Source organism: Eucalyptus grandis, chromosome 2 (assembly GCF_016545825.1).
Source record: "Eucalyptus grandis isolate ANBG69807.140 chromosome 2, ASM1654582v1, whole genome shotgun sequence".
Classification (NCBI taxonomy): domain Eukaryota; kingdom Viridiplantae; phylum Streptophyta; class Magnoliopsida; order Myrtales; family Myrtaceae; genus Eucalyptus; species Eucalyptus grandis.
In genome coordinates this window covers 29,586,693-29,601,324 of record NC_052613.1, presented here as the reverse complement: position 1 = coordinate 29,601,324, position 14,632 = coordinate 29,586,693, and the positions used below count along the sequence as shown (strand labels likewise).

The window sequence follows — 14,632 nt, the reverse complement described above, 5'->3', positions numbered from 1 at the left end:
TTTTGTTCTATGAAAAAGGCTTTCTCCCGGACAAATATTGGTGATGAAGCTAAAGTGAACAAGGCACGCTCATATGATGCTAAAACATTGTCCAATTTTGATAAGCTTTTGAACATAGTACTCAGTTCATTGATTGCTGTCCATAATTTCCATTTTTATTCCTCCTTTTGTCTTTGTTATATATGAGTTTCATTAGAGAGAGAGAGAGAGAGAGGAGGCGGGGGGATTTGTCTGCATCGCGTGGTGACCATCTGATAAGGGGCCGGGGGGGGGTGCGTCGAGTAAGGTCAGCGAGGCTGTGGTGGTCGAGTCGCAGACGGTCAAGCACATATACTAACACTCTTTATTCACAACTGTGGCTGAAATTTTATCCCATATGCTCACCAATTCTGTGTAGTCGGGTTGGCTTTAGGGAATTAAGCTTAAAAAGGAGTGCCCAAAAGGAGTGCCCTGAGCCCACATTCTCTTTACATATGACTCCCTATTCTTTCTTGTTACTAACCCTGATTGAACTGCAGATGTTCGAAAAAGATTCTTGACTGTATTGCATTGCTCGGTTTATCGGATTATCTTGCAAAAATCCAGTATATGATTCAGTCCTAACACAGGTGCAGAGTTCAGAACAGAGGTACGCACAGTCCAGGGAATGAGTGGTATTCAGAACCCTGGTAACTATATAGGTCTACCTATTCTATGGGGGTAGATCCAAACATGAAGCTCTTGGCTTTTTTAAGGATAGAGACTTGACAAGGATGCCTAACTGAAAATCTAAATTGTTGTCACAAGCTAGTAGGGAGATTAGGTAAAAACAGTGGCTTATGCTGTACAAACTTACTCCATGTCTTGTTTCAAGTTTCCAAAGAAGTGGCATGAAGAAGTGGATTTGTCATTGATAATATTTGTGGACCTTAAAAAGACTTAAAGATTGACAAGTTTCCTCTATTATGTGCAGTGAACAAGAAGCACCACCCTCCAATTTTGAGCAATGAAGAATGGTGTTTTGATAAAATAGCCAAAGACGGTGCTCTACGCAAGCGCATGACATTGAGAGGAATCAACACTGTTGTAGAAAAAAGAATAAGGGAAACACAAGCAGTTTGCAACTGCATTTTGTTACCAAATTACCGGCAACCATCTTCACTAGCAGTCAGATAAGCACCGAGGATGGCACTCCTCTGAGGATCGAACTAGTAGATGGCAGGACCAATGAGAGGGTTATGAGTGGCCCTCTATCTTCCATAAAGCTCAAAATTGTCATCCTTGATGGCGATTTCGGGTCAGACGAGGGAGAGGATTGGACCGAGAAGGAATTCAATTACAACATCATTTGCGAAAGGGAAGGGAGAAGGCCATTGATAATCGGGGAGCCGACTGTGATCTTGCAAGGGGGAATTGTTTGCCTCCATAATTTAATCATCACTGACAGCTCGAGCTGGATGAGAAGTCGGGAAATGAGCTCAAGCTGTGCAAAAGGTTTCTGCAGAAATAAGAATAAGTGCAGTGAGAAGTGAAACTTTCATTGTTAAATATCATCGAGGAGAGTGTAAGTTTGCAATGCCTATCATTTTATGATGACAATTTAATTCCAACCATCAACTCTGTATGTGGACCATAGAATGACTGACAAGTTTTCTCTGTTATGTGCAGTGAACAAGAAGCACTATCCACAATAACTGAGCAACAAAGTATGGCGTTTGCAAAAAATAGCCAAAGACAGTGCTCTGCACAAGTGCATGACTTCGAGAGGAATCAACACTGTTCAAGATTTCCTCCAGTTGTACAAAGCGGATGCGCCTTTCTAAGAAACAAAGTGACTCTTACTCTTCGAGCACTGCTAATTTCCCTTTTCTCCAGTTCACGTTATTCTGAGCATTGTTCAATATCAAATCATGCTACTTCTTTTGTGTGCGATGTTATTTTAGGTACTTGGAAATGGGATCACCAAGCGGACATGGGAGACGATCATCAGACATGCCAGCCCGTGTGATCAACGATGACAAGATGTATTTCTACCAAGCTTTGAACAAGGCCAGTATAGTGTTCAATTCAGTCGTGAAAGGTTCTCAAGCAGCACTCGATGGCCAAATTTACCAATCGGTAGACATATTGGCCCACTCTCAGAAGGTACATAAATCATAACCCGAGACATCTCTATCTAGTAGCTGAGTGTGAATCTATCTGGACCTATAGAAAGGGCCTGTTTCTATCGGATTAGTCTGCTTCCATGGCAGAATATATACCGCAAGCACTTCTCTTAAAAAAGTACCCATTTGATTTTGGACTTGATTGAACCCGCTGCTCGGTTGACAGATTTTGTTGCAGAACTTGAAATGGCTAGATTACAATAACAAGAATCAATGGCGGTGCTCAATGCCCTGCCCAGCCTCTCTCTTCTGAGAGCCCCAACAAATTTGCCTACAGAGCCGTCAATCGGCCTGAGCCTGCCTCTTCATCATCTGTTTTACACAGAGCTAAACCAACGTATTGTGGTATTACATCACTTCCATCTATCTTTTCCTTTTTGGCCTTCTTAATCTTTCACAGTTTAGTGTTCCCATTTCTTTATCGGCACATCCACCTTTTTGCACATCTATGGTAGCTGAAACTGAAATGCATCATTATTCAGATAGACCAGAAGTGACTCCTGAATTTAGTAACTCACTGGTTTCAGCATCGTGCTGCTACAATGTCACGGAGATCAGACAATTAGTTGTCTGGGGCCACAGTCATATCACTGCAAAAATCTTTGATCCGACTGTAATTCAACAGCTTGGCAAGGGAGGACTTTTTGTCCAGTTTGAGTGCTGGTGAAAGCAGTCATCTTCCTGGTTACACACAAGATCCATTTGCGCCGAACATCCATTTGTCTCCTGAAGAGCTTTTCCAAGTGCCAGCTCCAATCCCTGGCAATTTAATGTGGACACCGGAGCATACTTTCATCATTGAGTCGAGTAGCGGGGCAGATTTTGGGATCTGCCCATCTCGCACGGGTTATGGAGTCCATAATTCCAGGATTGCAAGGGTCAAGGTGGCATGGTGCAAGATCCGTGATGTGGTGAAGTGGGGATTGGTTCAGCGCGTTGTGGCTGCAAAGAGAACAGCAATGTTCAATTGTGCAAGTTATCCAGCTGTATAAATGGAGAGTCTGATCCCCCAAAAGAATATTGGGTGCTTCAGGAGCGCGAAGCTCTCGCCCACACAGGCCAGTCATCACACGCGAAGTACGAAACAAAAGGAAATTCATGATACTTGATGCGAGGAGATTGTCTTGGGGGTATGAGAATGTCTAGTTCTAGGGGTAAGCTGCCCGGGATGCATCATTGACTTAGTATTATGCATGATCACTGCGATTTTCTCTATTGTTTTTTGTTGATTGTCCTTTCATATTTGAATGAAGTTGTGCACCATCAAGATGGGGCTGCCAATTGGACGTGTCTTCTCTCTATGGGTCACGCAAGCTGATCTTAGGAAGTACCTCCATACAGGGGTTCTTCCTCAAGAATTGTAAGGCTTTGGCTCTCTTCTTCAAGAATTGTTTGGCATTCTGTTTGTCCCAAATACATCATCCCTTGATTTGTCAGTTTACTGCTCTGATTTGCTTAGTAGACTTTTCTTTGCTTTACAAAATTTGTGAGTATATTACTAAGTTTGCGAGATCCAAAGTTTCTCCTGTCAGCTTTGCTCTTATTGATCTGAAATATTATATGGTAACCATTAGTCACAAAGCCCACAACCTTGACGGTATATAGTCAAGGTTCTTCTATCGCCAATGCGGGACCTTGTTTTCCACGTAACATTCCACCGAGTTACTGTAGGCTTGGATCTAAGACCGCTTCGAGACTCTTCCAGAGAATATTTCTGGGCAAGAAGAGATGAATTTTTCTCTTTCGAAATTGAGCAGTTTTGCTTTCATCTGTGAAAAATCGAAACAGAAACAATTCATCTTTATCATTGAAAATCATGCAAGACGTGCAAAGTTTCCCATTTGATCAATGAAAAGTGCTTATTTGATTGTGATAGTGAGTTCTAATGGAAGAAATACGGAGAACCAAAAAGTATTCTTGGGCAGAAAGTAAGATTTGAATATGAACTTGTAAAGAAAAGAGTGTACCAGCAATCTAGAACGTTGCACATACGTACCACATACCTAAAATTGTCGATGGTGTTAAGCATGTTTTAGTTCCTAAATCTGTCATAGATAACAGCGCTGAAAAATGGAATTCTTCTCTTTTGGGGCAAGGTCTTGGCAAGAAAGAGTATTGGATTTATTTCCGCTACGTTGAATATGCTGTGGGGACGAGGAGATTGAGAACGGAATGTTCCTTATGAACTTTTCCTCTTCCAGAACATTGCGCACTATCTTCTTGTGCTGAGAAAATGGAAGCCTGAACTGCAAAGTTATGAGGTCTCTGATGTGAAAACTGTTGTCTAGGCTAAGCTACAGAGCGTTCCTCTGTATCTTCTGACATTGGAGGGAGGTCTTGACGGCTTTTTCAAGAGTGAGAAAGGACTGAGGCAGGTCGATCCTTTATTGCATATTTTTGTTATGGTGATGGAGGTTTTCCCAAAACTGTTCAATAATTCTGCAAGTCATGGCAAATCAAAATACCATTCTCAGTGCTCTAAGGTGAAACTTGCTGACGATCTGATGATATTTTCCAAAGGGGATATAAATTCTTGAATGAAACTATTGGCCTTGTTTCAGAGACTTAAGCACACGTCAGGTCTTAGTATTAATCCCCTTAAGACCGAAATATATATGTAACTGGTATTAAGTGGCAGCTAGTGGATGATATACATCTCTTGGTGGCTTGGCCAAATGCCAGTTAGATACCTTGGCCTTCCCCTGATTTTGGGAAGGTTAAGAGATAGAGTGTAAGCCTTTGGTGGATAAGATTACTTTTCGAGTGAGTCCTTGGACAATTAGGCAACTCTGTTGCGCTGAAAGATTGCAACTCATTGAGGAAGTAACAGCTTGGTGAATTTTTGGAGTCGAATTTTTTTGTTGCCAAAAAAGTTATCAATATGATGGAAAGCAAGTGTAACCCTTTTGGAAGGGAGAATCTGAAAACGCTCGAGGTTCAAAAGTTGCTTGGATGATGCATGTCTCCCCAGGTTTAAGGGTGGTTCAGGATTGAGGAAACTAGGGCCTTGAAATCTTGCTTGTCTATTGAAGAACTAAAGGAAATTTTGTTGCAGGTTGGATCCATTCGGGTGGCCTGGCTTAGCCGTTTCTTGCTTAAAGGGCAGTATATTTGGGCAATGAATCCAACTGGCGAGAGCAGCTATGCTTGGAGAAAGTCTACTTGAAGCAATGTAAATTAGTATATAATATATAGTTTCATTTAAAATTAATATTTTAAAATTTGATGGAGAAACGCGAACTCAATTGTAATTTGCATTGCAAAGCATGGCTTGAGTTGTCACTTTTCTTCGTGTCCCATATAAAACTCGACCTCACTTACAACGTGGTTTTGAGAAGACTTTTTGAGATTTGCTAATTGTCATGTCTTATACATAATGGATGATGAGACTGAAAAAATGCAAAGTCAAGATTTTCAAATTATGATATGGGAAATCTATTCTTAACTTTTCATCACCAATATAAGAAGATTACTAGAGGTCCACCGGACTAGATCTTTGCTAGAAATGCATTTCCTCGTAGGACGCAAATGATAATAGTGTTGTTTCTCTATTTTTCTATTTTTTGTATTCGAAACAGGTTTGGAATAGAAATCCGTTTGATGATGCAATTTCTTTTTTCTTTTTTTTTATCTTCAGAACAAACTTTGCACCTAGAAATACGTTTCAAACAAAAATAAGAAGTAGAAATTTTCTACTTTTTTTCTTTTTAGAACAGAAACATAAATAAAAACTTTTAGGGCGCATTTGGTAACCATTCTATTTCGGGAAACAATTTTTTAACATAAATAGTTTTTTTGTTTTTGTTTCAGAGAATAATTTCTAAGTATAAGAACGCGCTTGGTAACTGCAAAAATTTATAATCCAGAAATAAAAATACGTTTAATAAACTTGTATCATTTATTATTTCTTTTTAATTTTTTAATATTTTTAATATTTTTTTTTCTTTTTTTTTCGTTCTTTCTCCTTTGTGGCCGGCAAATGGCAACCGGTTGGGCAAGATCCGAAAGCTTGCCGGAGCCTCACTAGGCCACCGCAAGGGCCGGCAAGCTTGCCGAGCCTCGCTAGGCCACCGCAAGGCTCGGCCTTGCTAGATTTGGGCCTCATTGGTGGCCTCGATAGCTAGGTGAGCCTCGCCGGGCCATCGGCGAGGCTCAAGCTCGCCTGAGCAACGCAAGGTCAGCCTCGCCTTGGCTAAGCGAGCTCAAGCTTGCCCAAATCCGGCGAGGCCGAGCTCGCCCAACCACTAGCGAGGCTCGGCCTCACCAAACCATTGTTGGGTGGCATCGCCAGCGGTGGCCCAGCAACGCTCGGCGAGGTTGCCGGCCCTCGTCGGCCGGTTGCTAACCATGGTGAGGCCGACGACCGACCAAAAGGAAGAAGAAGGAAAGAAAAAAGAAGAAGAAAAAGAGAAGAAAAAGAAGAGAGAGAAAAAATGTTTTATGGAATTGTTCTCGGGAACAAGAAACTACTTTTCTTTACTTCTTGTTTCTGTTCCTAGGAACAAAAGTTTTACCAAACACGCTCGGGTTTATTTTCCTGCCACAATGGAACAAACAAACGCTGTTGATTCCGGTTGATTCCTTCGGTGATTGGGGCTGGTTCTTGGTGGGTTGGGACATCTATCAACCGCCTACATTCCCCAAAAGTTAGCTTGGCTTGATTCGTTCTCTTTTGGGCTGAAATGGGAAGTTGCGATTAGGGTTCTGGTTCGCCTACTGTTCCCGCATCTGGTCTTCGAGCTCATTTAGGGCGTGAACTGGTTGGTGGGCTCTTTGTTGGAGGACAGCTGGGTCTATTCTTCCCCTAAAGCCTTCTCGATCATCTGGCATGGCTTATTTGGCTGCTTCGAATTCTTCCTAGGGTTCGGGCTCTTGCTGTTCTGGGTTGCGGTTTCGATTGGTTATGGCTTCTTCTTCTAACCCCGTGAGCCACTTGGGCCGGGCTAAAGAAAAGCTTCCAATTGGTGCCAGGCATAGTCGCAGTCGGTTTAGATCTGCTTCTCGTGGCAATTCTTCTACCCAACCTGGTGCTAAGAACCGAAATGACTCGAAAACTGCTCCTGCTAAGTCGTGGGTTAATGTAGCTAAGTTATCTGCTAGGGGATACGATCTTGAGTATGTTCCCCCAACTTCGATTGGGAAGAAAGCTATTGTGCATTTGACAGAAGATGTAATACATGCTGCCGATCCTAAATGGTATAATTGTTTGGTGGGGTATTATGTTGGAAAAAGTATATCTTACAAGACAACTGAATCTGTATTGAGGGAGACTTGGGGGACTCATCTTACAGAAATGTTAGCAAATGATGAAGGGTTCTTTTTCTTCATTATTCCTGATCATGAATACCGGCAGAAAATATTGGAGGGAGGCCCTTTGACTGTGGCTAGAGTTCCACTTGTTCTTAAACAATGGCACCCTACCTTGGAGCTGAAAAAGGAACTTCAATCTTCTATACCTGTTTGGATTCGTATGAAGAACATTCCCTTTGCTTACTGGTCAGCTCCTGGGATTGGCCAGATCGCTAGTGCGGTTGGCAGACCTTTATATGTAGATCCCTTAACATAACGGATGAGGCGGTTATCATTTGCAAGGGTGTGCGTGGAAATATCGGCAAAACTCGAAAGATGCGAATCGGTGGAAGTGTTCTTGGATGAAGAATCATTCACCGTCCCTATCTTTTATGAATGGCGACCAAACTCTTGTCCCAAGTGCTGTGTATTCGGCCACAACTGTTTAGAGAATGAAACTTCGAATGTCACTGGAGATGGCCCTGGTGCCACCACTGCTGCAGAGCATCCTTCTACGTCTCATTTGAGCCCTCCAATTCAACCCCCGAATGCAGTCCCTGGCGGCCAAAATGGATGGAAGTAGGTAACTAAGAAAAAGAAGAAACAATTGGTGGAGTCAAGAAAGGCCGATGCCTCTACTCCCCCTGTTATGACTCTAAAGACCAAGATTGGTGGGGAGCAATCTCGTCCTCCCCTACCCAAGCCTATCCCAAAAGAACAAGGGAAATTTAAGCCAAGTGAGATCGAGTCATCCTCTTCCTTGGCTCTTGTGGTATCCCCACCAGGAATAGCCCCTCTAATGGATGAAAACTCGGAGTTGGAATTGGATGAGGAAGCTAGTGCAATGAGCAGTAGCTCGGATGACAGGGTACCGGATCCAGTAGCTCCTCCTTTGCCAGATCCTAATGCGGAGCAACAAGTTGTAGTTGAATCTTCCACCCCTCTTAAGGTGGCTCTTCGTTCTTCAGACAGATCCCATGCTCGGGTTACTCCCAATCCGGGAACCAGTCGAAGACAACCTCCTATGGGACGGTAATCCTTTCCCTCCCATCTTTATTATATATGTATATAGGAGTATGGAACATTAGAGGCCTTGGTCATTCTCTCAAACAGGCTGAAATCAGGAATTTTGTTCGATCCAACAACTTGTGTTGTGTCGGAATTGTGGAGACAAAGATCTCTCATACGATCTTCAACGTGGTGTCTACTGCTCTTTTGCCGGGTTGGAAATGGTGTAATAATTATAATCACTCCTTTAGGGGGGGAATATGGATTGGGTGGAACCCCATAGATGTGTCTTTTGTTATGAACTCGTCTTCGGATCAATTGATCGATGGGCATCTTACTTGGCTGACTTCTGGTACGTCTATATGTCTCACGGTAGTCTATGCCGAGCACAGTTTTGTTTTGAGACGGCCTCTATGGACCAATCTCATCCAGCTTAGCTCTACTTTGACGAACACTCCCTGGATTCTAGCAGGTGATTTCAATGCTATTTGTGATCCGTCTGATAGAGTGGGAAGTTCTAATAGGTGGATCCCGGCTTTTGATGAGTTTCGTGATTGTCTCAACCAAGCCGGTCTTGATGATCTAAGGTATATTGGCCATAGATTCACTTGGGCCACTTCTAGGGGTCCTATTCGCAAACAAAGGAAAATAGACAGAGTGTTGGTAAATGCTTGTTGGAATGCTCAATACTCCTTCTCTGAAGCGACTTTCATGGCTCCTGGCATCTTGGATCATTGCCCAATGGTTATGAAAATCATGTCTCCTCCTAGGACAAGTAAGCCTTTTAAGTTCTTCAATTACTGGACTACTCATCCAGACTTTTTCAACTTAGTGGCTCAAGTTTGGGATTCGCCTCTCAATGGCAATCCAATGTTCATCTTATGTTCCAAGCTTCGTCTTCTTAAATGCAGGTTGAAACAACTCAATAAAGAATCATTCTCAGATATTTCCTCTCGAACAGTTGAGGCGAGGATTGATCTAAGGAATATCCAGGATGCTCTTCATAATGATCCACTCAATCTTGACTTGCCGAAGCCGAAAAATTAAAGCTCCAGACCTTCTCGGAGTTGCGCCTTCAAGAGGAATCCTTTTATAGACAAAAGTCTCGGGTTCATTGGCTAAAAGAAGGGGACCTTAATACAAAAAATTTTCACCATTCGGTGAATAGAAGACACCTTCGGAATAGGGTGCTATCTCTTATTGAAGGGGATAATATCATTTCGAATCCCATTGAAGTTCAAAGGCGCTTTGTCTCGCATTTTAGTGAATTGATGGTTGCCTCTCCTCTCCCTGGTCGGCCTGCATTAGATGAAGTCCGTGCGGTCCTAAGCCACACCCTAAATGAAGACCAGGTACGCTTTATTTCCAATCCTGTCTCCGACTTGGAAATCCGAGATACTCTTTTTTCACTTGCTACGGGCAAGTCCCCTGGTCCTGATGGATTTAATGTTGAGTTCTTCAAACATTCATGGGAGATTGTTGGCCCTTCGGTAATCTTGGCGGTTAAAGACTTTTTTGTTACTGGCAAACTGCTTCGCGAGATAAATGCAACCATCTTGGCCCTGGTTCCTAAAGTCCCTAACGCCTCTAATGTCAATGACTTTCATCCCATTGCTTGTTGCAATACTGTGTACAAATGTATTACCAAGATAATAGCCAATCAGATGTCCCATGTTCTGCCTTCTATTGTCAGTTTACCTCAAGGTGCTTTTGTCAAAGGTAGGCATATTAGCGACAATATTTTGATTACTCAGGGACTTTTTCGGGACTTTCATCTTGTTCCGTATTGGCCAAAGTGTGTTATAAAAGTTGATTTTCGCAAGGCTTGTGATACGGTCAATTGGGACTTCATTGAATTGATCTTACAAGCTTTTGGTTTCCCGTTAGACTTTATTGCTTGCATAATGATTTGCATAAGGTCCCCCAAGTTTTCTGTTTCTATAAATGGGGACATCCATGGATTTTTCTCAAGTGGCAGGGGTATTCGTCAAGGGGACCCAATGTCGCCTTACATCTTCACCCTTGTAATGGAAGTGTTTACGGGCTTATTGGAAATTCAAACAAGACATCCAGCCTTCGGTTTCTACTGGTGTTGTAAGTCTACTAGACTTTCACATCTCTTCTTTGCTGATGATGTTCTCCTATTTGCTGAAGCTAGCTTATCCTCGATTGATCTTTTGAAAGAAGGAATTGATAGATTCTCTGATATGAGTGGGCTAAGACCGAATCTAAATAAGAGTGAAGTCTTTCTGTCTGGGGGCTCGCATACTCTCCATGATGAGATTTTAAGTAGGCTAGGTTATTAGAAGGGATCTCTACCATTTCGCTACCTTGGTGTTCCGGTTATCTCTTCTAGATTGGAAAAGGCAGACTGTGTCTCTCTAGTCAATGCAATTACTGCTCGAGTTCAATCTTGGACACACAGATTCCTCTCACTTGCGGGTCGCGTGCAACTTATCAGGTCAGTTCTTCATTCCATCCAAGTTTTTTGGTCTAATGTTTTCGTCCTTCCCTGCTCGATTCTTAATCGTATTGAGCAAATTCTGCGTCAATTCCTTTGGAAAGGCCCGAGAATGGGGCCGGGTGGAGCTAAGGTATCTTGGAGTGATGTGTGTTTACCAAAGAAGGAAGGTGGCTTGGGTATTCGTACCCTTCGAGAAAGCACACTGCCTCTATGCTCAAGTACATTTGGATTCTCTTTTCGATAAGGAATCTCTTTGGTGCAAGTGGATACACTCCAACTTTTTAAAGCATAAGAATTTTTGGGTTGTCCAGTCCTACTCAATGTTCATGGGCTTGGAGAAAGTTATTGGACCTTCGTGGTCACTTCCAACAATATTTTAAATGGATCATTGGTAATGGGCAGTCGGTTTCATTTTGGTTTTGATCTTTGGCATCAAAAGGGACCGTTGTACAAGATCTTTTCAAACCAGCAAATTTATCGACCGGTATCTCTCGCCTAGCCTCGGTGGCGGATGGCTTCACCACCCCTATGGGTTGGTTGTTATAAATATCATGGCCAATTGGGATGATCCTTCCCGGTGATAAATCAAGAAGATGATCGGATTCAATGGCTTGGCCACCCGACAGATGTTTTCTCTGGCCTCGGCTTGGGAGTTGATTCGCCCAAAGGGTAACTCGGTCCCTTGGTACTCCTTTATTTGGAGTCCTTCTCTTCCTCCGCGGTATCGACACTTCGTGGCTCATTACTCACAACCGGCTGCCTACTTAGGTCTTACTTATCTCCTACGCTAGAATTGCAAATGCTAATTGCCCCTTCTGTTTATGTAGACCAGATTCTGTGAACCACTTATTTTTTGCCTATCGAGTTTCAAGTAATCTCGTTTCCTTTTGGGCGGCCAAATTCAACCTATATTGGCGAAACAAGCCTTGGATGGATAATCTTGCATGGGCAACCAGGATGTTTGCAGATGATAGCTTCTTCGAATCTATGGCTCGCTTCAGCTTTGGCGCTCTTTGTTATATTATTTGGAAAGAGCGCAATAATATGTTATTTCGCAATCAAGCCCTCTTTATCCCGGCAATGAAGATGCACCTTCAAAAGACTATTAAAGATAAGGCGTTGACCTTTAAACGTGTTCCGGACAACCACAAGAATAGAAGGTTACTACGGAGCTGGGATCTACATCCATCTATCTTTGATTAATGGAGGTTCTTTCTAGTGTTTGTTTGTTAGTCTTTTCTTTCTTGTCTTGTTCTTTTGGTAGTTCTTTCTTTCCTTGGGATCCCATGGCACCCTTTACACTCTCTTTGACGACTTTGTCTTCCCGAGTGTTTATCCTGTCTGGTGCCGGTTATCCTTCCTTGTATTCTTTTGGCAAAATCAATATAATTCGTACCTTTACCAAAAAAAAAAAGTTTTACCAAACACGTTTTTGTTCTTTTTTTTGCTCCCCGGAACAAAATAATAGAAAATTTTATTCTGGAAAAGAAAAACACTTTTTATATCACTCATCCTTGTCGCTACCCTCCACCGGCTGTCGCCACCCTCCACTGGTCACCTGCCCTTTGCCAACTATTGGTCATCGCCCTCCACTCGCTACCCACTTGCCAGCCACCAATCGCCACCTTTCATTGGCCGCTACCAAGAAATTTTAAGACCTATCAAACGAATTTCTATTTCGAGAACGTAAATTATGTATCATTATCAAATGTATGTCTTTGTTCATAAACTCATCCAATGAATAGAAACAGAAAAATCTTTTTCTTACAAGAAAATATTCTCCGGAACAAAATGATTAATGTTTGCACCCTTATTGAACTTGAAATTAACCGGAACAAATCATAATGCGGCGGAATCTGAATGGGTTCCATAGGTAAGTTAAAAGAAAAAAAAAATTGTTGAAAGGTCAACGTCCCCAAGACATGTCAGTGGGAGCTTAGGCAAAGAATTTTCGCCGAGCAAACCTGAAATGCAGTTGATCACTTCATCTCAATTGCTCTCAGCTCACCTGTGACATGGCCGTTGGACGATGACCACATACGTCTCACGTTCCACGTTCCACGTTCCTTTTCTACGAATCCTTTATGGAGGATCAACATCCAAAAGATCATCAGCGTAATCTGGAGTAGAGTTTCCCATATCTAAAGGTCGACACCGCATTTTCTTGAAAACGTCGTCCGCCCCTCTTCTCCATTCCCATCACGATCTACATCGCACACCACTGAAAATTAGTCCACAAAATGCTTGAGAAATTGCATGACGAAGATGTCGCAAAGATAAAATCGGCATTGAAACCGGAAAAAGGAGCCAAATGCCAATGTTCCCATAAATATGAGAGCTCACCATTAGGGATGGGCATAGGGGCGAGTCCAATCCCCAGCCGGCGAACTAGGAACCTGCACCATCCCTGTCCCGTTCCCCACGCGTGGTAGGGCGTTTTGCCGGCGGTTCCGTTGAAAGGGCGGCAGAGGGTAAGATAGAGAGAGACAGTGTATTAACACTGTGCCAACATTTTTGCCTTAATTCCCACTTGTATCCGTGTATTAAAATAGAGCGGGAGGTATCCTCAAGTCAACGCTTAGCGAGCCATACCAACATTGTCCCTAACATTGTCCGTAGCGAGCCAAACCAACAAGAAGCGACGCCCAGAGCTTAATGGATAATTAGCGAAGTACACTCAAGTCAACGCTCTAAAGTCAAACCTGAAACTGAATACACCGCGAAAAACTAAAGGGCCGTTTGAGGAACTAAAGAATCGACTACTCAGGATGAGTTTGAAGAGAGTAACCTGGTCAACTTCGACAAACTCAGCGACCCAGGCCTTTGAGGACATCCTCGATGGTGCCATCTTCGGACTTGGCAAACTCGGCGTGCTTCTTGCAGTACTCGATTGACATTGAAGTACAATCGCAATCTGAGGAACCATGGTCACCACTGCGAATGCACACCAATGGGAGAGGCAAGGACACAAATGCAGTCGATGAGGAAGATCACCCTTGGGAGCTTTGACGGTGATCCATTCGAGGTCAACGAGGCTGTGGCCGACGAGTCACAGATGATCAAGCACATATACTCACCCTCTTTATGCACAATTGTGGCTGATGTTTTATCCCATGTACTCAACAATGCTCTGTAGGAGTGTTACCGTCAGGGAATTAAGCTTAAAAAGGAGAGCCCTGAGCCCACCTTCTCTTTACATATGGCTTCCTATTCTTTGTTGTTGCTGACCCTGTTTGAACTGCGGATGTTCCAAAAAGATTGTTGACTGTATTGCACTCTGTCCGTAGGATTATCTTGCAAAAATCCTGTATATGCTTCAGTCCTAACACGGGTGCAGAGTTGAGAACAGAGGTAAGCACAGTCCAGGGAATCAATGTTATTCAGAACCCTGGTAACTATTTGGGTCTACCTATTCTATGAGGTAGATCTAAACATGAAGCTCTTGGCTTTGTGAAGGAAAAAGTCTTGAAAAGAATGCCGAGCTGGAAAACTAAATTGGTCTCACAAGCTAGTAGGAAGATTATGGTAAAAACAATGGCTTATGCAGTACCAACTTATTCCGTTGTCTTATTTCAAGTTTCCAAAGAAGTGGCTTGAGGTCGTTGATGCAGCTGAAGCAAAGTTAGAATGAGGCTTGGCTTTTAGAAATTTTTCACAATTTAACATAACCCTGTTGGACGCAAATTGCGCAATCCCAAGATCTCCATAACCAGAACAAGAACATGCA

The 14,632-nt window shown here is 42.9% G+C and overlaps 1 protein-coding gene and 1 long non-coding RNA gene across 6 annotated transcripts; both read left to right on the top strand.

Annotated features, from left to right (window-relative positions):
* The first annotated feature begins 307 nt into the window (after window positions 1–307).
* LOC108955423 lies at window positions 308–3,607 on the top strand. Of its 5 annotated transcripts, XR_005548009.1 has the most exons (6): window positions 309–628; window positions 953–1,543; window positions 1,648–1,810; window positions 1,923–2,124; window positions 2,311–2,481; window positions 2,627–3,607. It is a non-coding gene; the product is annotated as an uncharacterized LOC108955423 (long non-coding RNA). The 5 variants fall into 5 exon arrangements; XR_005548010.1 differs by having other exon boundaries at window positions 308–628; window positions 1,648–2,124; window positions 2,672–3,607; XR_005548007.1 differs by having other exon boundaries at window positions 308–628; window positions 1,648–2,124.
* Window positions 3,608–7,047: 3,440 nt separating this feature from the next.
* LOC108959289 lies at window positions 7,048–8,016 on the top strand. The gene is made up of 2 exons (XM_039306954.1): window positions 7,048–7,640; window positions 7,737–8,016. The coding sequence occupies exons 1-2, from the start codon at window positions 7,048–7,050 to the stop codon at window positions 8,014–8,016; spliced, it is 873 nt and encodes a 290-aa protein (XP_039162888.1).
* The last annotated feature ends 6,616 nt before the right edge of the window (window positions 8,017–14,632 follow it).

Excerpts from the sequence above, each read along its gene's own strand:
- LOC108959289 (XM_039306954.1), top strand. The coding sequence starts at position 7,048 with ATGGCTTCTTCTTCTAACCCCGTGAGCCACTTGGGCCGGGCTAAAGAA. Across the intron at positions 7,641-7,736 it reads AACATTCCCTTTGCTTACTG|GGTGTGCGTGGAAATATCGG; the intron begins GTCAGCTCCTGG and ends ATCATTTGCAAG.